This window comes from Papaver somniferum, chromosome 7 (genome assembly GCF_003573695.1).
Source record: "Papaver somniferum cultivar HN1 chromosome 7, ASM357369v1, whole genome shotgun sequence".
Taxonomy (NCBI): domain Eukaryota; kingdom Viridiplantae; phylum Streptophyta; class Magnoliopsida; order Ranunculales; family Papaveraceae; genus Papaver; species Papaver somniferum.
The window spans coordinates 73187091-73210294 of record NC_039364.1 but is presented as its reverse complement, the minus strand read 5'-3'; the positions used below and the strand labels follow the sequence as shown (position 1 = coordinate 73210294).

Below are 23204 nucleotides of genomic sequence, written 5' to 3'. Positions count from 1 at the left end.
AAAGGAATACTTCGACAGATTTTCCAACGAAGGGGGTGATACTCCCACGATCGAACTTGTGGACCCGGTCAAGGACACCACCGTAGGAGTGAAAGGAAGGAAGGCGTAGGGACCTGATACCATCCCTATTGAGGTGTGGAAGTGCCTGGGGGATGAAGGGATAATTTGGATAACCAAGTTATTCAATAGCATCTTCTAGTCAAACTGGATGTCGAACGAATGAAGAAGAAGCGTAATAGTACCGATTAAACAAAGGGGACATCCAAAACTGCACGAACTATGGAGGCATCAATCTGATGAGCCATACAATGAAGCTGTAGGAAAAAGTCATCGATCGTCGCTTACGAAAGGAAACACGCGTAACAAAGAATTAGTTTGGATTTATGCTTGGGAGATCAACCACAAAAGCGATATTCCTGGTAAAACAACTGATGAAAAGATACCGGAAACAAAAGCGATACTTGCGCATGGTGTTTATTGACCTCGAGAAAGCTTACGACAGTGTTCTGCGTGAGGTGATGTGTTGGTCCCTCGAATAGAAAAAGGTGTCAACGAAGTACATGACCTTAATCAAGGATATGTACGAGGGAGCCGTGATTGGTATCGGGACGTGCGATAGAGTCACGAACGACTTTCTGATCAAGATAGGGCTACACCAAGGATCATCCTTGAGTCCCTACATCTTTGCTCTAGTGATAGATCAAGTTACGGAGGACATTCAGAGAGAGATCTTGTGGTGTATGCTCTTTTCTGATGATGTGGCACAAATTGACGAGACCAAGACCGATGTCGAAGAAAAAGTAGAGTGGTGTCGACAAACTCTAGAATAGAAGGGCTTTAAACTCAATGGCACCGAGACTGCATATCTGAGGTGTGATTTCAATAATACCCGGTCTTACGACGGGGATGTTTTGCTAGACGGGCATCTAGTACCAAGGAAGGACTCATTGCGTCTGGGATCAATGATCCAAAGCGATGGCGGAATCGATGAGGACATTAGACATAATACCCAAGTAGGGTGCGCAGAATGGAGATTGGCAACAGGCATCCTCTGCGACAGAAAATTCCCACCAAAGCTGAAATGAAAGTTCTACAAGACAACGATTCGATCGGTGGTGCTGTATGGAGCGGAATGCTGGGATACTAAAAACCAGCTCATTAGGGAGTTGCATGCAACAAAGATATGTATGCTGAGATGGACTTGCGGACACATGAGGCACGACCGAATCAGGAATGAATATATACGCAAGAAACTTGGGGTAGCACCAATTGGGGTGATGTTCACCCAGCATCGGTTGTGCTGGTTTGGGCATCTCCAACAAAGATCGCTAGATGCACCTGTTCCCACAGTACTCATCAAACGGGTTAAAGGAAGGATCGGCTGCAAAGGTCGGCCGAAATTGACTTGGGAGAAAGTTGTGAAATGGGATCTGAACCGACGGAACATATCGAGTGTCATTGGAATTGGAAGGACGCACGTGGAGAGCGTCGATCCACATTAAAGAAACATGATATCTGAATTTGGACCGAGAATTCAACTTACAACCAATAAACATGTAAAACCATCCTAGCAAGAATGTGAAGGGGGATTTCCCCATAGCTTTGCATCCCAGGCAGGGATAAAGTGGATGTGCCCACTGTGGTGGTCGTGAATACATAAGCTCATACCAAAACGAACCCGACATGGAAAGTTCCAAGGACCTTTGCTCCACCTGTGTATTACCCACACAACTTGTACCTTAAAGGAATGGGTTGGGTCGAGTTGGGCAAGCCGGCGAAAAATATGTCATATCTTCATGAGATGAACCGATAGAAACGCCGACCTCTTGGTCTTTCTTTGCGTTCCTCTCTACCCTACCCCAACTTGCTTGGGAAAAAAAGGCTTTGTTTTCAGTTTTCAGAGAGAGAGAAACTGATAATATGACAAGACACCAGTCCATATTGATCTTGTATTCTCGATAATTACTCCCATTTCTGGAACTCTTAAATACCTTACGGAGACAGATATGAGACTCCAAAAAAAAAACAACGATGAATTATTACACTTTGTAGCAAAATAAAAAGTACAGTTAGGTGATACACCAACTTATATTTCTAACATGTGCTTTCGACATTTTTATTTACATGGTAAAACAGAAAGAAGTGGCATATATAGAAGCTAGAAAGATGTTAAATTGGGTTTACAACAATCGCATGTGCACTTAACACTTCATCAGTGTGCAGAAAGATGTGGTGTGGTCGGGGGACATTTTAGGAGTGCAATCACGATGTTTTAGTTTCAAACGCATCGGTGAAAACCAACTTCTAATTTTAACTGAAGTTCCCAGTTTGTTCGGACTTCATATTTCCTGTTATTTGCTCTTGGGGTCAATTTATCTTCATGAGTTGCTAAAAGGTAACTGTTGTAACCATCATTAGGCGTCCATAGAGCTGTGATTCCTGAAATAAACATTGCTAAATTAGTCACGATGTTTCGATCAATTTCTGGGTTTGAGCATAACACATTTTTATTTACCAATTGTTGTTTTACGAGAAAAACTTATAAATAGTGCAACTTGGGAAACATTCACCAAAAAACAGCTTAATAAGGTTCCACATTACCGTACACAGCATCTGTTTGGCCTCTGTGATGACTGACTCCCTTCATCATTACTTCCACCAATTGTGTAATGCTGAGAGGAGGTGATTGCCCGAGTCCATAACACTTCTCCTTTCTCATGTTTTTAAGAAGCCTGTTCCGCAGTTTACTACATTAGATCTCAAGTTGCTTCCATTTTAGAACCAATTTTCAGCTTCCACAAAAATGAGACCCCCATCTTATTCATAGACTCCATAACTTCCCCAGCTCTTATCTCATTTCCAGCTGACCTGTACAGGTGCACAGCTGCACTCATGATAAAAGTATCTGGTTCCACAAAGTTGCTTATCCTTTCAAAGAAAGAGATGCCTTCTTTGGTATATCCGTGGTGCATATAACCCCTCAGCATCGTCCTTTCACATGCTAGATCAGGATCCAATCCCACACATTTGAGGTCTCTATAGACCCTTTCAGCATCACCCATTAATCCCGCATTCGTAAACGCACGCAATACATGGTTGAAATGTACAAGGGAAGGAGAGATTCCTGTTCTCTTCATTTCATCAAGAATTTCCTCTGCTTCTGAGTATTTACCGCACTTTGTGTAAGCTCGTATTAGGGCTAGGTAGGTGAAGGAATCAGGGGAGCAACCATTTTTTTGCATGGCTTGGAAAAGTTTCTCAGCTTCATCAGAGAGTCCCACAATAGCATATGCATTGATCATAATATTGTAGCTAACCTATAGTTGAAACAGAAATAGATAGAAATAACGAAATACATCTTGCTAATAAAACCATCCAATTTGCAAATTTAATACTAGTTTGGAATTTCACCTGCCCGGGTTGTATCCCTTCTTCCTGCATTTGGATGAACAATTGAGAAGCCTCACGGCACTTACCTACATAGAAAATACAATGTAGTATGAAATTAAATATATTACAAATAACTAATTCCAATATGAAGTGAAGTTATGAGAAAAAAATGAAGTGAAGTTATGAAGAAAAACAAGTAAAGAAAAAGCAAAAAAAAAAAAAAAAGTCTGGCATTCCAAGATATACGAGTATGATTCAAACTGCAGTTCCATAAGATCTCATTTCTTGGATCATTACCAGCCTTCCCGTAATAGCTAATCATGTTAGTGTATGCTTTCTCATCCAATGAGATATTCAAATCCCTTGCCATGCTAAGCATCTCCACAGCCTTGTCCAGCTTTCGACCACGGCCGTACACACTGCCGTTATTAACCAACAAAAGACAAATATCTCAGAAGAATTGAGACAAGATTTAACACCTAGACCAATAATTATTCTCTTTCTGCTGATCATTTTTTTTCTTCTCTTTCTGTCTTTTCTTATCTGTAAGTTCATGGTGATAGTTACCTAATCATTGTGTTAAATGTCTGAATTGATGGACTAACTCCATTAGAAATCATGCGATCGAAGATGCTGGTTGCAAAATGCAACTTACCTACAAGACATTAAACGTATCATTTAAAGCTTTCTCTTCAGTTATTAACAGTCAACTAAAAGAAGATCGGTAGCCAACTAACCAGCTTCTAACATGGCCTTGATAAATGTATTGTATGCTATGGTATCAAGCTTCACATGTTCCTGAAAGCTTTTGCGGATAATTCCATCTGCCACTCCCAGCTTGCCTGATTCCCCAGAGTAGCAATAAAATTAGGAATGAAATACAAATAAAAAAGAACTATATATAGCTAGATTTACAATTCACTGAAGTATGACGAAACATTTTGCAGAACACACCGTAAGTGGTCAAAGTGTTGACAACCATGCTGATCAGTACAGCATCTATGTTATGCCCTTTCTTGACCATTTCGTCATACATCCAGCTTACTTCTTCCAGTTTACCACACTTGGCAAATGCATCAATCATAGAACTATATACTCGTTTCATTGAAGCAGGGAAATCTGCAGCAGCTGCATACACTTCCTGGGCTTTATCCAATTGCTTTAGCTTTCCATATAGATTGATCATAGAAGCAATTGCTGCATCCTCAGGTCTATGACCTAGCTTGATTACTTCATTATAGAGAAACTTGGCTTTAGATGAATTACCTTCAAAAGAGATGATTGTCAGATCAAACAAATATCAAAAGCCATGTGGAAGAAGTATTCTTTTGATTACAGAACTTGCATAAACAGAACAACAGCAAACAAGCTAGTGCACATTGAAGACGTCTTACCTTCCCTATTTGATTTGCTTATAAGTTGGCTAGCTATTGACAAGCCAACAGAGGTCTGCAGCAAATCTTTCAGGGTTTGCATCTTCTCAGTGGTAGGATCATCTACAGAATATAGACTAATCAACAGTTCAAGTGCCATACTGTCAGGAAGATCTAGAGTAACAGAACTATCCTCTGCTATCTCAACTGTCTTGGATTTTCCACACAGAATCATCAAAAATGCCTGTAAGAAATTGCTACTCATCGCAACCGAACTCTGTCCCATCTCTTCTGTTAATTGCTTGGCATCTTCTAACATGCCATGGTTGCAAAACATTTTCATGACCATCTTGTACAGTTCTTCATCAAATTGTACTTGATCTTTTCTTAACTGAACAACGAATGCCTTGGACTTCTCAGGAAGATCAAGTTTCATATATAGGCTAAGCATATCCTTACAGGAGGATGCATCTGGAAGCCCAGTCTTGTATAAAGACTGGAAAGAAAGTTCGGCGGACCCCACGTCATCCTTCGCAACATAACACTGGAGTAAGACAGTATAAGCAAACCTAGAGAACATAATGTTCCTAGACTTCATAAGATCCAAAACATTTAACGCTTTGTCAAACTTTCCCGCAGTCAAATGTACTTGTGCCATAGACACAAACGTTTTCTCATCAGTGAGAATCCCTAACTGCTCAATCTCTTCGAATGTTTTTTGTGAATCCTCGTAAAGGCCGAGTTTGCCATATATTCTAATAAGTAAACCATATATAACTTCATCTGCAACCACCTTACACTTCGCCATCTCCGAGAAAAGAGCTAGGGCTTTAGGATAGTCTCCATTTTTGTAATATAAAGCTAAAAGTGAAGCACAAGTATAGTTACTAGGAATGATTCTCAGAGATCTCATTTCTTGGTAAAGCTTCAATGCTTCGTCTTGATTCCCGTGTTTAGCACTTAAAGTGATGAGAAGGCTATAAGTAACTTCCTCTGGGGTGAATCCTGATTTCTTCATTTCATAGAATGTCTCAAAGGCCTCTCTGACAAGACCTTCTTTTGAGAATGAGCAAATAACCACCGTATAGGTGAAATGAGTGGGGGCCACCTTTACATCCATCATCTGTCTCCACAAATAGATAGCCTCGGTGTGCAGTGATTTCTTCTGCAAAGACGAGATCATAAAATTGAAAACTGAAACAGAAGGTACGATTCCACGTTCTTGAACTGCAGAATAGAAAGACAGCATAGGTTTATGGCGCCCCCATCTAGCGTATGCACATAACATAGTCCCACAAGCCACTTCATCTGCTTCACAGTCTGCTTCAAGCATTTCCAGAAATGTTTGTTCAGCGAGTTTGATCTTTCCAACTTGGCCGTATATACGTAAAACAATGGTGTAGACGATCACGCTGGGACGGTAACATAGCTGCATTCATAGTCACAGGTAAATTTCGAACTTGAAAAATCTAGTGAAAGTATGCGAATTGGCTTTTTACTGGTACCAAAAGAACTGCATAAACAGAACCAAAATCTAGCTAAAGTTTGCAAATTGAATTTCTATTGGTGCCATATGACTGCTGAACCATAAGAGCAAACTAGATGAAGGAACTCGAAGACGTTAACATATCATGAACCATATTATTTTACCTTTCGTTGTTTGATAAAACATGTGGTTTTCCATATCGAAAACCTTAGCTGCAAAGTGTTAGTTTGGTATTACAGCAGAATCAATAAATTTCTCATTTTCTCGCCAATTTTCTTAGAATAAACATCTTAATGAAACCCGATTAGTAAATCAATCATAATTCTAATTCAAGATGAGTTTAGTAAAAGAAACCTCCTCATGATTCCACAAATTCAAGTAACCAACAGACCGCTTAAAGTTGCCATCGTTTCATGTTAAAACTAATTCCTTGAGGTTGAGGGGTGACATTTGCCAATGCCTTATTGTATAGCATATAGTTCATTAATCTCATCAATCATCAACTGAAAAAACTGAACAAATCCAATGAAATTAGAGAAAACAAAAGAGCGGTTATGCGAATTTACCTGCAACTTCATCCAATTAAAGAAATCTCGAACTTGTCGCCAACCTTTCTGCTCCTTCAAAACAATACACATCTCTCTAAATGTCAATTTAGTAACAAAGGAACTCATAACTTGCCTCATATCATAAGAGCCGTCAACCCTGGTTGACAAATTCCTAACAACCCTAATTGCAGCAACAACATGTTTCCCATAAATATGTCCATCTCTATCATCTTTCAAAAACTGTACCATTTGTTCAGGAGTTCTCTTAATCCATTTGGGCGTTTGAGCTTGTGAACCTTGATTTCTTCTTAATACACTAAGATAACGAGCTTTGGCGTTAATTATTCGACGAGCATCATCATCTGAGAGGCGTTTTTTAGGGTCTCTTTTGTAGGGTTTTGATTTGATTGAATTTCCGTCACTTAGTGTCCAAGGATCTGGTTTGACTGAACAAGTAATGGTGAATATAGGGGTTTTGCGTGGTTTAAGAGAGGTACGGTTTTGGCGGGAAGGAGGATGAGGAGGAGAAAGAAAAGGGGTTTGAAGGGAATTCATTATCACTTCCAGAAGGGTTTAAGGAATGGAGTTGGGAGTTTCACAAGAGCCATATGATTCATTTCGTTGTCACTGTCCGAGAGGATAGAACTTTCAAACTACTCCATCCGTCTCACTGATAAGTGACCTAGTTACTTTTAGATTTTGTCCCACCATTAAGTGACATATATCATTAAATAAGGAGATATTTCTAAAATTATCTTTTCAATTGATTATAAGAAATATGCATAATTTGATAGTCATGTTTATATTCGTTATGTAGGTGTTTTAAAATATTTTTCAATGGTACGAAGTTTAAGAACATCCGCGGTGTAGTTTGAGATATAAATCATTTCAAAATTTCACTATTTATTATTCATAAGGGTATAATTGTAAAAAGTGCTTAAAAATATATTTCCTCTTGCTTACCTTAACAATTGTGCAAACTTGAACTAGGTCACTTAATGGTGGGACGGAGGGAGTACATTTTTGGTTTCGTTTGTTATTTTGGTTTTGTTGGTTGGCAGTTAATTCGCAAAGTAACCTTCAAAAACCAAAAAAAAGAATCCTATTATTATTGGGGCTTTAAAGTCAAAGGTCTTTTGGGGCTTTTTTGGGTTCTAACATCCTAAAATGGATAGGGAGAAACCAAATCAATAGTAAAGGTCAAATATACCTTTCCATAAATATATTCTAACCATTAAAAAAAATTAATCTTTTCTTTTTCTTTACTTCTCCTTCATTTCATCATGATGAAATCACGATGAAAATGATGATCATAATTTCATCATGATGAAATCGTGATCATTAGAAAACTTAAATTATAATTCTTCTTTCTCTCTTCTATTTCTTCTCCATCACATCATGATTTTCCATTGCATCGTGATGAAGATGATGATCATAAAAATAACAAAATCTATTATTTTTCTTTCTCTCTTCTTCTTCATCTTCTCCATTGCATATAGAGATGATGGAAAAAACCAAAACTAAGAAAACCCATCATTTATTTTTACTTTTGATTGACTTACAAATTTGATTCGATTAATTTGAGAAAAAAAAAAGTTTCTGAAATTGTATAACGGCTGGGAGTTCACACTTTCCCAACCGTGAACCCTGTATTACGGTTGGGAAAGTACATGTTTACCAACCGTGAACCCTGAACCTACCTGTACGGTTGGGAAAGTAAGAACTCCCAACCGTAAAAGAGTGTGTACGGCTAGATTTTCCTAACCGTAAGCTATTCTGATAATCACATAAAAAATATAAACAGAGGTCTAATTTCGGTTAGGTTTTCCTCGCCGAAAATGCTTACTCTCGGCTAGGTTCCCCAGCCGTAACTTGAATTTTCGACTTGGAAAACCTAGCCGTAACTGTTTCTGATACTTACAAAAAATCCTAGCCGTAACCGTTTTTTCGTTCTACGGTTGGGTCGACAAATTATCCCAGCCGAAAACCAAGCCGAAGTGCAGTTATGGCTGGGAAAACCTAGCCGTAACTGGTTCTGAAAACCAAAAAAAAAAAAAGGAAAAACTTTTGGTTGGAAAAACCAAGCCGAAACATGGACTCTCGGTTGGGTCGACAAACTATCTCAGTTGTAATCTTGATTCACGGTTGGGAATCTAAGAACTTCCAACCGTAAATACTTTCAGAAACTGTTTTTTTTTACCCGAAATTCATCGAATTTGATTTTTTTAACCATTTAAAACAAAAATAAATAGTGGGTTTTCTTAGTTTTTTCTTTCTATGATGATCATCATCTTTATCATGATCTTGAATGAGAAGGAGAATGAGAAGAAAATAGTTTGGGTTTTCTTGATGATCATCATCCTCATCATGATGAAATTATGCTCATCATCTTTTCACAATTTATGAATGAGAAGAGAAGGATGGGGAGAAGATAATAGATTTATTTTTTTTATTTTTTATGATCTTCATCATGATGAAATCATGATCATCATCTTCATCATGATTGTAAATGAGAAGGAGAATGAGAAGATTATAGATTATAGATTTAAGATTTTTTTTTATGAATAGTGAAATTTAGGTAAGGGTATAATAGACATTAGGAATATGATGTGATAAGGCATAACCTCATTTACTATTTCATGTCATGACCCTAAAAAGCCCCAAAAGACCATTGACTTTCAAAGCCCCAATAATAGGATTCAAAAAAAACTTTACGCAATTCCGATGGGATGGGCAAATCTTTTGTTCCCACTATGGAGTGACCAAACTTTGAAAATGAGTCGATGGAAACACATCATCAACATATTGTGTTTGACAGTATAAGAATTAATACGAGAAAAACTGATCATTAACTCATAAATGCTGGCGCAAGATGTAAATAAAATGGTCTAACAAACCACAAAACGCCTCCAACAAAAATTGCGGATATACTAGTATGTCCACTGCGGATCAATAAAAATCGCACATTTCACCCAAAATCTCTCGGGCCAATAAAATTTACCGGTGGATTAACTTCATCCACACATATCAAAATAATTGGTTGGCGGCTCCACTAAATCCGCCCATGGGCTCCCATGAAACGTCAACTGTAACATCTGAATGGCTATATAACCTAATTATCCATCGTTTTTCAAAAAAAATCCACTATAAATGCTCCTCATTTCAATTCCAAATGCACACCTTCTATACCTCTAAATCTCTTCACTCAATATAATTTGTCAAAAGATGTTTCAACCTTGATAGTTCGGCGAGCTCCGTATACTTGAGAAGAAAATTTATCAATTTGCAAAAATATTGCGTTGTTACAAACTCATCTTGTTGAAGCACAATTTATGAGAGTGAATTTCTGGGCGATTGTTTACGAGAAGTTCTACATTGACACATGTAACCCGAGTCGTCGTGCTATACGTGACATACAAAATTGTTATGAGACAACTAAGAAAAAGAGTAAATGAATTTGTATCTTTAACCATGCAAGTCAATCGATTTAGACTGCGGGGTGAAACTGATGCCGAGTTGGTAACAAGATCTTTAGAGGAATGGCGAAGATGGAAAAATATGGAATTTCGTTTCGAAGATTGTTTCGATATCCTTAGGTTTTGAACAAGTTCAACCCCTTGTTAGTTGTTGTTCCCCCGAGTGCATCTCAGCAAACATGGTCAATTACAAGTTTTTCGATTGGTTAATTGAATGGTTATTTCTTATTAAAAGTAATTTGATTTCAACGACCATCAGTACTTTTTATTAATTAAAATTAGAATCACAAAGTAGCAGAAATAAGACTTACAAGTTTTTTTAATGTCCATCATTATTATCTTTTTTCCCTTAATTTCATTCTCCAAGATCCGAAATACTCTCACTTGCCAACAAACTTGAGAACTGTTGAAAAACAGTAGGACATTGTAGAAAAACAGAAGGAGATTGTTGGAAACTAGAAGTATTTTGTGCTGCAAACGTAGAAGAGGTTAGTTGTGGTGGTGTAACAGTGTAACAACCTTCATTTTGGTTGTCGGGCGATAATAATAATGGAATGCATCTCGGATCTGGTTGAAATACTTGATGTTGAGAAATAGGCAGTTTGTGGTTCAGTTTATGGCACTTGTGTGTCTCCTCCACTAGTGTTTCTCCCACATTCTCGTGCCATGAATGACTCATAGAAGAACTGCCAGAATATGATCATCAGGATTTACAGTTGGACTTAATCCAAACATGGTAGCCTACTGCCATTCCTGAAGAATACTCAAGTGCGTAAACCACATTTGTTGAGTCAACCAAAAATGTTGTTAGTCCCACCTTGCCGTAAAAATTCAACTTACTTTTCTTAAGTCAGTGATGCACGCAAAATGTATTCGCGTAAGACTTTATGGTCTTGGAGACTAATGATCAAATAAATCTATAAATGTTTTAGAAAATATCATAGGAGAAAGTTGGTTATGGAACTCACCGTCCATCACTACACATGTTACTCAATCAAGCATCAATGTCATAATCACTCTTATGTTTCCACTAACCATAAAGTATCCTCAACTGGTGTAGTACTTCGTTACGCCTCCTAATGTCGACAGGTACTGCAATCGCTAATACATGAATTATTTTTCACCAAATAACCTAGTGCTCATTGTAAATAGGTTCAAATTGATTAAATCATTAAGGTATGTGAGACGGGTTAATCATAGGCAATACAAACACAATCGTGGCATATTCAATGTATATCAAGTTTTGCTTGTGACTTCCTTCGTAATTCGCATCGCTAGTGATCACAAATTAAGTACTTATTGTCAAGGTTCCTGATAAATTACCTAGGAACTCTATCTAGATATAAATAAGTTGTTAAGATACTTAATTCGCGACTTAAACATATAGATGAACTAATCATATTATTTGAACACAATTAAATAATTATTACGCACAGTAAAAATTGCACAATAGACAAGAGAGTGACTAAAAAAAACTAATCCGTTAAAAGGATAACATGTCATGACTTTAGGTTACATCCTTAACCAATGAGCAAATCATATACTCAAGGATTTCTTAAATCCATGGAAAATAATGAAAGAAAATATTGCAAACCCTCGGTTCAATTGTAGAGAAATCACCAAAATCACCAAAGAAAGCCCTAGCTTTGTGTTCTCCTCTCTCCACAAGTATGATAAAATATCCTCAAACAAAAGTGAAATTATCTCTTAAATATGGTTCCAAAAGTAGAAGCGCACGTGCTCAAATTCCAATCAAAATAGGTTTCCAAAAATGCTCACATAAGCCAAAATTCCAGCCCAAATCCGTCATAAACTTGTCATTGGCATGTCAGTTCCGTATAACTGGTTGTATAAACTTCACCTCTCCTAACAGTCAGTTCCGTGGAACTAACAACATACTTTTCTTCTTCTCGATAAATTTTTTCCTTATTTCTCCAACCTAACCGTAGAGTTCTTTTTACCCTTCTTATTCTTCTCTTATGTCTACGTTCAACTCCACAATCTTCCCACGTCTTTGTAAAAATTCAACTTATTTTTACGGTTCGTTTCATACCAAACCGTAAAGTACTCTGATCTCCAAATCCAATCTCATCAATATCCATCACAGCTTCATAACCCATAATACCATCAACTTCTCATCACTATCAACATCTCCATGACGTACACACGAAGTCCAAACTTGCTTCTTCCAAAATCCATCACCATCATGATCAACAACTGAATGATCTCGACTGGTTTTTATTTCCGTTACCAAACACGAGCAACGACATCATAAGTTCATGGATCTACCATGCAGTCCAAAGAATCCATCATCATCACACTGATCACCTTCCTCCAAACTCGTCAACCATCTTCATATCCATCACAGAGATCCTAATTACTGCCACTAATGGCAGTACTAATGGCAGCAACCATATCATCGTTTTGCCGCTCAAAAAATATCCAAAACCCTGAGTACGTAATTGGTAACCAAAAAGTTTGTGTTCTTCAAACAACCATCAACATGAGATAACATCATCATGGATCTATGTTGTAAAAGGTGCACTGGGCGCCTGCCTAGGCGCGCGAGGCGCCCAAGTGGGCGCCTAGGAAAAAAGGTGCCAAAGTAAGAAGACTTTTGATGTTTTCGAATGTTTCCTCGGCGCTAGGGGAGGGGCTTAGTGCCTCGCCTCGCCTAGCGCCTAATACAACATAGTCGGGGATCGATTGAACCAGAGAAAACTGGTTGCGGATAAGGAAGAAGAATATGAGGTCACCCGAAAAAAATTGTTGGTGGCCTTATAAGTCTTTGCTTCCCTGAGTAATTCTGATGGTTGTCCTTAAAAATTCTAGCTGCCCCAGGTATAAACTCCTTTTTATCGCGTATTATTCACTTCTCTTGGTCTTAGGTCCTTCCACACTTGTAGTACTTCACTCCATAACACTTTCAAAACTATTTTTACATCTTTTCAATTATGTAACAAAACATGAAATACAAAGGTAATAATAATAACAATGACTAAATACAACCACATAAATATTAAATACAACCCACACAAAATATTATAAACCTTATTAATGTTGGTGAACAAAACTTACCTTTATCATCTTCTCCCTTTTCACTCTGTATTAATTTTACCCTAGACCAAAAATCTTATTCTTTCTGGTATTCTTAATCAATTCAATCAAAGTAATCATGAAACATGATTCTCAATCTATCTAAATTGACATCAATCACTAAGCTTGATTCCCAATTTATCTAAATTGATGTTTCAATTAAGGGTTTCAGTCGGGTTCTTCTTTCATACGCAAAATCTTCATCTTCTTTTTCAAAATTTTCAATAAGCGGTAATCCAAAATAATGAATCTCCCCAAACCCTTACTGAAGTTTTAAGATACATTCTGATTGTCGTTTTTTATTAAAAAGAATTATGCTTCCATCACAGTAACAAGTAAGGGAGGGGTTTCAATTATTGAGTTGTTTGAAATTCCAAACACTTAACTCTCAATTATTTATAGCCTCACAGGTCAATTTGATAGAACTTATACCTTGATGGTAAGTTCAATAATAAATTAAAGATAATAGTGATTTAAATTTGATATGATGGGTTGAGATTCAATTTGGTAGTTTTGATTATTAAGGTCTTATTTTCTAGAAAAACTCCTAAAGGAACTATCTCAATAAGTATCGATATTATCATTAAAATTTGTTGTTTCACCATTAATTGAATGCAACTCTTTATATTTGTGTCTGCAACTGTAAATTACAAAAAAAAATGTGGGGTGTTAGTCGGGAAGATCATGGTAAGTTGAAAACTAGTTTCGGTTACCCACGGTTTATAGGGTTTATAATATTCTAATAGGGTTGTATTCAAATTAGTGTTGCTTGTATTTAACTGCTCCCATAATAATACAAGGTAATTCACATCAAAACTATCAAATAGATACAAGAAAACGTTAGTCAAAGTATGCAAATTATACATTTATCAAATTCTTGACTCTAAGATTTCATCATAATTAAGCAGATGAGATCTGCATCTATAGGCTCTATACCTGCAAAGGCGTCAAAACAAAGTTCTTGGTGCTACAAAGTTCTGGATGAAGTTGCGGATCAGCAGACTTACAGTGTTAGTGGGAAGATTACTGCTTCTTAGCCTGTTGAAGTTAATGATGTCCAAAATGATATTACTTTGATCATGAAAGAAATTTAAAAAGGATAAAACAAAGGTATTGGGTCATAGCCAAATTGAGCATGATGTAATCATTAATAATGCTACATGGAGTGTTTGAAAAAGCAGGGGTCAAACAACCACACCCAATATTATCGTTAGGCAATCTGTATGGACTAAATCCAATATAATTCCAAGAGAATCAACTAGACAGTCGGACTCAATCAATGGAAATATATCCAAGAGTTATATCTCTTGTTTCTCAATGTAATCAACAAATCAAATAGATAGAAATCCGCGAGCCTGATTATTATGAGAAACAACTTGAACGGTACCAAAGACCAATGTTCAAGTGTCAATCAATTTATATCAACAACCAAAGATTGGATTATCAAACTGATTGAACTACGCACAATCTGTGATATTTCAATTATATAAATAAATATAATGCGAAAAAGAAATAACACAGACACCAGAAGTTTTGTTAACAAGAAAACCGAAAATGTAGAAAAACCCCGGGACCTAGTCCAGATTTGAACACCACACTGTATTAAGCCGCTACAGACTTTAGCCTACTACAAGTTAACTTCGGTCTGGAATGTAGTTGAGCCCTAACCAATCTCACACTAATCAAGGTACAGTCGCGTTCCTTAGGTCTCTGAATCCCAGCAGGACTCTACGCACTTGATTCCCTTAGATGATCTCACCCACAACTAAGAGTTGCTACGACTCAAAGTCGAAGACTTGATAAACCAATTTGTCTCACATAGAAAAGTCTATTGAATAGATAAATCTGTCTCCCACAGAAATACCTACGAGTTTTCTGTTCCGTCTTTTGATAAATCAAGGTGAACAGGAACCAATTGATAATCCGGTCTTATATTCCCGAAGAACATCCTAGTAATATCAATCACCTCACAATAAATTAATTATATGGTAGTAGAACAAGTTATTGTGGAATCACAATAAAGAATGAGACGAATAGCTTTGTGATTACTTTTTATATCTTACCTATCGAAGATAAATCTCGAGCAAATCTTAGAGAAGATAATACTCAATACTATAGAACAGGTAAGATCAGAACACACAACCACAGAGAAAATAGTTGGGTATGGCTTCAGAATCCCAATGAAGTCTTCAAGTCGTTAACCTATAATGGTTTTAGAAAACCTAGGTTAAAAGAGAATCGACTCTAGTACGCAACTAGTATCACACAGGAGGTGTGGGGATTAGGTTTCCCAGTTGCTAGAGTTCTCCCTTATATAGTCTTTAAATCAGGGTTTTATAGCTTCAGAACAAAGCAATCAATATTCACCGTTAGATGAAACCTGATTCAAGATTCAAGCTAATATCTTTCCACCGTTGGATGGTCTTAGCTTGTTACACACAAATGAAATATACCTTCATTTAGATATGGGTAACCGCACCTAAATGTGTATATTGATTTGGCTCAATAACAGTTAACCGAAGTTATCCATATGAACATTTTTGTATTAACCTTGTTCAGCTAACACTTCTAGATCACATATGATGATCAATCAAACAAGAATGATAATCAAATGAATCTAATTGTGTTACACATAGAGTTGTTCAATTGTTTATATTCTCATAGAAGTATACAAGACACAATTGAACCAAAATCGGATTGATTCAAAAGAATCAGTTCATGAACATTTTAGCCACGGTTTGCAAAGATTGCATTCCTTATTATATAAATGTATTTGTTCATGAGTATGAAATCATACTTAACCAATTTAAGAACTTGAACCACTTAAGTTTGCAAACGGGTACGCAAACTTAAGTTCCGGACATTGGTCACAAGCCGACAGTTTGCAAACAGGTACGCAAACTTTAGCTCCGGACCGAACTCAGTTGAAACCGTTTGCGAACGGGTACGCAAACTTGATTCCCGGATTTCAACAGTTAAATCAGTTTGCGAACGAGTATGCAAACTTAAGTACCATGACTTAAACAGTTGAATAAGTTTGCGAACGGGTATGCAAACTTCCGGTCCCGAATTCCATCAAAACAGTTTGCACACTAACCATAATGTATCCAGACATGGGTTTTAGCTCTTAACTCCCATTTCAATTATTGAAACATTCTTAGAAGACGACAATAGCTGTCTCACACAAACTATTAGCTTATAAGCAATTTTCAAGTGATCAAATGATCAATACGAAACATTTCGAGCCTACATCAAATGACTGTCTCACACAAATCATGTAAGATGTTACCAGGTGATTTTCACATGATCATCTTTTGACTTTCGTCAAGAATAATGATGAACGTGGTTAAAGCAAAAAACTTTCCAACACATATTTCGAGAAAGATATAAGCGAGTTAAACTCAACTCGAAATATCAAATGTGTATAATGTAAAGTTTATATAGCTATACGACTTTGTCTCAATAGGTGATAAAATAGAATAGACTTCTGAGTGATAGATGAGTTCAAGTCTCCACATACCTTTTGTTGATGAAGTTCCACAAGCTCCCCTTAGTAGTTCTTCGTCTTCAATCGATGAACGTCGTGAAGTCTAGAGCTCAACTTACACATTCTATCCTAATCCGAGACATAATTATAAATAGACTAGAAATCAAGACATGTAGTTTTGACAACTAAACTTGACAAACAAGCTTTACATAGCAACGCTTGCGAGTTCGACCGAGCAGTGGTCTAACACTGTTAAAGGGTACTTGTTGGTTGTTCAGAAATACAAAGCCAAAATTCCCTTATCAAACTACAAGTTCACAATTCATAAATTTACATTTTGAATTTTTAAGTGTTATATCATCAATGAGATAATACAAGAATTAAGTGTTGAGCAAGAAATGGATCAAAAAATTATCATCCTAAATTGCGAATAACGACGTCGCTTCCAGGGAGCAGCGAACGATTTTAGTTGTTTTTATTTTTTCTTTTTGCTTTGTTCTTGCTTTGTTAAATTCTATTCTCGTATATAACTTAGTTTTTGAGAATCTTGTTTCAGATATACTTGATTTCTGGCACCTAAACAGTGGGATTGTCAACGTTGTGAGATTACAACTCGCAAGGAAACAGTACAACAAGAATCCCATAAACTACAACAAGAACCGTCTAAAACAGAAGAGATGGTTAATCCTCCACCTGCGGAGGAGAAGTTGAGAGAGTTGGCGTCTCCATGATTAGATTCGTAACCATTGTGTATTCCTCTAACTGACACAGTGGAGCTGAAGTCGAATCTCATTCACCATCTACCGAAGTTCAAGGAACTTCCTGTTGAAGATCCAAACCGTCATCTTCAAGTATTTCAACACAAGATGACAAGTCTTAGGCAAAGTACTGAAGACGAAGATAGGGATATGGCTATGTTACAAGCCTTTTCATTCTCCTTACACGACTTAGCCGAAGAATGGTTGTATTATCTACCCTCAAAGAGCATTACAACATGGACCGAGATGAAAAATGATTCCTAGAGAAGTAATTTCCAGCTTCAAAGGCGGCTATAGTTCGTAAAGACATTAATGGAGTCTTACAAATTTCAGGAACCGAGCTAGAAATCCTTTGCCTAAATTGCTCATCAAACCCATGGAACCCTGGCGCTAAAATGATCTACAATTTTATCCTTACCTTTAATGATCTTCACGTGACATGATGGTTGTATCTCTGTACAATTTTATCCTTTTCTTCAAAAAAAAAAACAACAAGATTTCTGGAACCACGACTTGGCATAAGCTTATATAAGATTTAGCAAAATTTTCTCCATAATACATAAATTAGGTCGAACATGAATAAGATTCATTTTCCCATTATGAGTTTTTACAGCTACTAGCTGATGCCCTTTAGAGACTATAGGAACAAATCATCACAGAAAAAATTGTTAAACAAATAACCTATATGGAGCATTCTAGTTGCTGAGGCACAGAAGATTCTCAGGCTCAACTTTCATTTTAAATTGCTTCCAGTAGACAAAGACCAACACTTACTGATTTATCTCAAACAAACCACTATTTGGCATTCATCCGACACCGAAAGTGAAGCAGGATGGGAGCTTTTGCAGTTTTGCTGTTTGCAGAAGATGCAATCAATCTTCATCTGAATTGTCGAAGGTGATCTTTGTCGCCTTTGGAGCATCTGCACTAATTCCCTTGAAGTGGGCTCCATAGAGCTTAGATTCCTGAAACAAGTAATTGAGATCAAGCAAAATTTCGACACGAGAACATATTATCTGTCAAGCACTTAAGCTGTTGCACTCTCATAGCATTCCACATATCGATATGCTTAAAGCATGGCCCCAGCCTACTCCCCAACCATGTTATGAATTCACATGACAACAAAAAAATGCAAGAAAAGTTGTCCACTGTGAGATGATCACCTTTTTCTTCACATGAGTGCCAAACTTCATAAGGGATTCAGGCACAACCTGTCCAGCTTCTCTAAGAACATTCACCAACTCCCCAGCGAGACCCTGTGGTGGTGCGCACATTAAAACTTATATTGAATTGAATATAATGAATTCTAAAAGAAAAAGCAGAGTTTGTTTTTGCCTTCTCACTGCAGTTTTTGGAATGGTGGAAAGGAACTTAGAAAATGGTCTTTAGATCATACCCTGTTTTCGTGCATGAAGAAAGTATGAGCCACACCCTTTTTACCAGCTCGGCCAGTTCTCCCTATTCTGTGAACATAGTCCTCAGTGGTAAGAGGAAAGCTGTAGTTGATCACTACTTCAACATCAGGAATATCCAATCCTCGAGCAGCTACATCAGTAGCTATCTGCAGACATTTAAATGTTCACTAAATAAATCTTTTTTGAGGGTATATATTCCACCAGTACAAACAATCACCCCTCCCTCTCTCCCATTCTCTATCATGTTGTCATTAGGTGATTATTTTATTTAAGCATTTACAAATACCAGATAAACACTAATTCAACCAGCTCACATACATATTGAATTTTTGGTCCTAAGCGGACCCCCTATTACACAAACTGCGTATCATTGAGAAATATGCCCATGGGCATCATGTAGTAAGTGACTTTACCATTAATGGGCATGTTCCATCTTTGAATAATGCAAGTGATCTTGTACGCTCACCCTGAGCTTTATCTCCATGTACAGAAACAACCTTCCAGCCCCTGTAATCAGAAGTATGGGATGTTAGCTTTCAAAATAATAATATACTGTACAATGGGAAAGTTCATCATATGACACAACTAAATATTATTCTGGAAGTATCATTGTGTGATCCACAAAATAGTGAAACAAATGAAACCTACAAAATAAGGGTCAATGACATGTCAACATAAGAGGAACTAACTTAGACAAATGTCAAGGGAACAAGGGTCTTACTTCCTTTGGAGCATGCTTTCCACACGAGATGCTTCCTTCTTGTACAACACAAACACTAAAACTCTGTTACTGTTAAACAAAAACAGCAACAACAAAAAAATGCATCAGCAGGAGGTCAAAGCAGTCGAATCTTAAAGAGGAGTAGGGTCTAAAATACAATAATTTCTTTGAAATATAACATCAGCTTTTATAATAATCACTCATGGTGACACTATTACACTCTGATTATAAGTTGGTTCTTCGAGGCGCTCGGAAGGACCAGGCCCCTTCTTAGCCATTAATTACATATATAGCTAAATCAGAAAGCTTGGGTCATGCAAAATAGGACATCGTTTACTTCGGATGACAAAACCGAATTCAGAAACAACTTGAAAAAACAACATTACCTTTTCGACTTGTGATACTTCTCTAACAAAGTGGTCAAACGTGCATCACGCGCTCTATCATCCAAAACCTACAACAAGTAAAGGTGCTTAAACATCCATCTAGATTTGATTAACAACTAATTAAGAGGATCGACTGCAAGCAAATCTTCCATAATACCTCTACTATCTGCAAAACATCGTGGTTGGCAGCCAAATCCTCAGATCCCACAACCACCTAATAATGAAACCAATGATTAAGAAAACGGCAATGTAAATTGTTAACAGAGGGACATTTTATGAAGATGCACACCTTAACAGGATTTGGATCCATGAACTCTTGAGCCAACTGATATACAGAAGGAGGCCAAGTTGCACTGAACATAACCATCTGGCGATCTGCACATGTTACACCAGTGTCAAATATCCATGCAAATATCAAAAAGAGGAAATGCTTTAAAGTTTAAAGGTTTTTAAGTAGGATGAGCATGTCACTTACTAGAGCTTGTCTGGCTCAATATGGCACGAACTTCGGGTTCAAACCCCATGTCAAGCATTCTATCTGCTTCATCCAGAACCTAACAAATGAATTTTCAGCGTGTGTCAAGCAGCGCCTAAACTAGTATTTTCATTTATTTCAAGATGACTGTATTTAAAGTGAACGATGTCGATAAATGTATTCAGCATATATTTTAGATGTCAAAAAAAGAAGGATAAGTTTGAGGATTAGAGGCAATCACAAACAAAAAAATTGGTTACAGATCAATAAAGATGAGATATTAATCAACCACACTTCTGAGACCCCACTAAACTTACCACAAAAGACACTTCGTTTAGACAACAAAATCCCGAATCAATCAGATCCCTCAAGCGACCAGGAGTTCCAATAACAATGTCCTGATATTCAAATGGAAAAAGTAAATAAATGAGAAGAATTTCATGATGTTCAAGTAGTAAGATGATTCTGTTCTAAACACAATTACGCAATGTGGAGTTACATGGAACATTTCAGCTGCTTTTTCCCATAGAAGTTAAATTCAGTGTAGGAAACAAAGCAGTTCACACAAAATAAGAAAAACGCTTTAGAGCATCCACAATGCTATATGCTAAAAAGGTATGGAGAACCTAACTATAGCGTACCATTTCAACATTCAAGAGACAAAACCACAACGGGACATTGTTATGTATAGGAAGCGGAGTTTTATATTTATCATAAATGAGGGTATGCGGTGTTTAAAACTTCTCCTAGAGTTAGGAGGTGTTTCAAACATTGCCTAAACTCTGGGAGGTGTTTCCAACATCGCCTAAACTCTAGAAGGTGTTTCAAACTGGTTTGACTATCACGCAGTACTTGTATACATTTTCAATCAAGCGGAGTTTGAAACCCTGGTGCAGGATTTTAAACTTCACCAGTTAAATGCTAAACATAAATGGTATATATATACCATTCAGCTTTATCATTAGCCTTTTCACCTACACAATGGCGATAACTATGTGGCATAAATACCATTTTACCATAACCAATGTGGATGCTTTTGCATGTATGTAACTCATAATTTTTTTTAACAGAGATCAAAACTGTCTTACAACTCCCGACTTTAAAGCAGATATTTGAGGTCCTTTAGATGTTCCTCCATACACGACAACTGACTTTGCACCACATGGCTTTCCAGACTCACAAAGAACATCTGCAATCTGCCATCAATAATTCATATGAGTAAAATACATTATATCATATCAACTCAAAGAGGATTAAAATGTAACTATAAAACGCCCATTAAAATTGCAGCAACAGAAAGCTTTCTGCAAAATTCAAAAAGAATTTCTTCCTCTTTTTGTGCAATTAGAAAAGCCATAGTAAATGAAATATATACAAATATAAATGAAATACAGAACAATACATACTTGTTGAGCTAGCTCCCTTGTGGGTGACAATACAAGACAAAGAGGATTTTTTCTTTTAGATGCTTGGTTTTTCCCTTTCTGCAGAATATGCATGAGAGCTGGAATCCCGAATGCCAAAGTTTTCCCTGATCAAGAAACAGGTTACACAGTCTATCATCAACTAGCAGCAGAAACTAAAAAATGCTGCACCTAACAAACGGAAAAGCCTAACCATGGTATGGTGGAAGACAGTTCTATTAAAGAGAGAATACAGTAACACTCCTAGATGTTCATGGATTCCAGCACACTGAGATTATTGTATATTTTTGCTTAAGCTTTTACAGTTACTATTTCAGATACCAGTGACTAAGCAGGTCATACTTGTAGCTATAAGATTGTCATTATTAAGGTCTACAATTTTCTCTGGCTCAAGCATCTAATAATAAATAACAATCCGAACCTCACTAGCCAGAAAGAAGCTAAGCTTTCACCCAAACATCCCAGCCACAAATTCTAGCCACCATATTAACTATCAATCTCAGTAATTCGTTCTTATTTTCCATTTTTAAAAATATCAACACTGTCTCATAAATGAGATACCTGTTGAATATCACAGTTTCATGGCTGAGTTTAGGGTTTAAGGCCTTACATCATTCTACTGGATAAATTCAACATATTTAGCAGAAAAAAAGTTAAGATAAAAAAATATACCTGAACCAGTAGCAGCGATACCAATAAGATCCCGACCATCTAATAGGAAAGGCCAAGCATGAGCTTGAATAGGAGAGGGTTTACTAAATGTTTTACAGCATTCAAGTACTTCGTCAGTTAATCTGGTTTCACTGAAAGAACTCAAAGGCTTATACTTCAAATCTTTACTATTATTTCCCGATACAACTACACTTTTAGCTACACTCTCTTTTTTCATCTCTTCCTCAACAACAACAACATTAATTTCATTCTTCTCTTCATTTGATTTCTTCTTCTTATTCTTCTTATTTGACTCTTTTTTATTACTCTTTTCCACTTCTAAGGTTTCAATTTCTTCTTCATCTTCTATGTTTTTCCTTTTGCTCTTCTTTTCCTTCTTTTTCTTCTTGTTGATTTCTAGGGTTTCTGGTTCGCTGTATTGTTCTTCTAGTTTCCCTCCCATGATGACTGCAACCAAAAAACGAAACAGAACCAAAACCTCAAGCTTGTGATAGTTT

At 36.9% G+C, this 23204-nt stretch overlaps 2 protein-coding genes across 3 annotated transcripts; both read right to left on the bottom strand.

Annotated features, from left to right (window-relative positions):
- Positions 1-2020: 2020 nt before the first annotated feature.
- LOC113297616 (pentatricopeptide repeat-containing protein At5g27270-like) lies at positions 2021-7407 on the bottom strand. Of its 2 annotated transcripts, none has more exons than XM_026546144.1 (9): positions 6816-7407; positions 4785-6192; positions 4345-4656; positions 4128-4232; positions 3958-4045; positions 3688-3809; positions 3412-3476; positions 2602-3317; positions 2021-2439 (listed from the first exon to the last, which is right to left on the bottom strand). In XM_026546144.1, the coding sequence occupies exons 1-8, from the start codon at positions 7350-7352 to the stop codon at positions 2760-2762; spliced, it is 3195 nt and encodes a 1064-aa protein (XP_026401929.1). In that variant the 5' UTR covers positions 7353-7407; the 3' UTR covers positions 2021-2439; positions 2602-2759. The 2 variants fall into 2 exon arrangements, with proteins under 2 accessions (XP_026401929.1, XP_026401930.1); XM_026546145.1 differs by having other exon boundaries at positions 2607-3317; positions 6816-7352.
- A 10704-nt stretch (positions 7408-18111) lies between these two features.
- On the bottom strand, positions 18112-23193 carry LOC113297615 (DEAD-box ATP-dependent RNA helicase 5-like). Its single transcript, XM_026546143.1, has 13 exons — positions 22708-23193; positions 22018-22142; positions 21700-21807; positions 20929-21009; positions 20612-20690; positions 20426-20511; positions 20294-20350; positions 20137-20204; positions 19751-19819; positions 19443-19536; positions 19011-19175; positions 18778-18870; positions 18112-18579 (listed from the first exon to the last, which is right to left on the bottom strand). The coding sequence occupies exons 1-13, from the start codon at positions 23147-23149 to the stop codon at positions 18487-18489; spliced, it is 1560 nt and encodes a 519-aa protein (XP_026401928.1). The 5' UTR covers positions 23150-23193; the 3' UTR covers positions 18112-18486.
- Between the last annotated feature and the right edge of the window lie 11 nt (positions 23194-23204).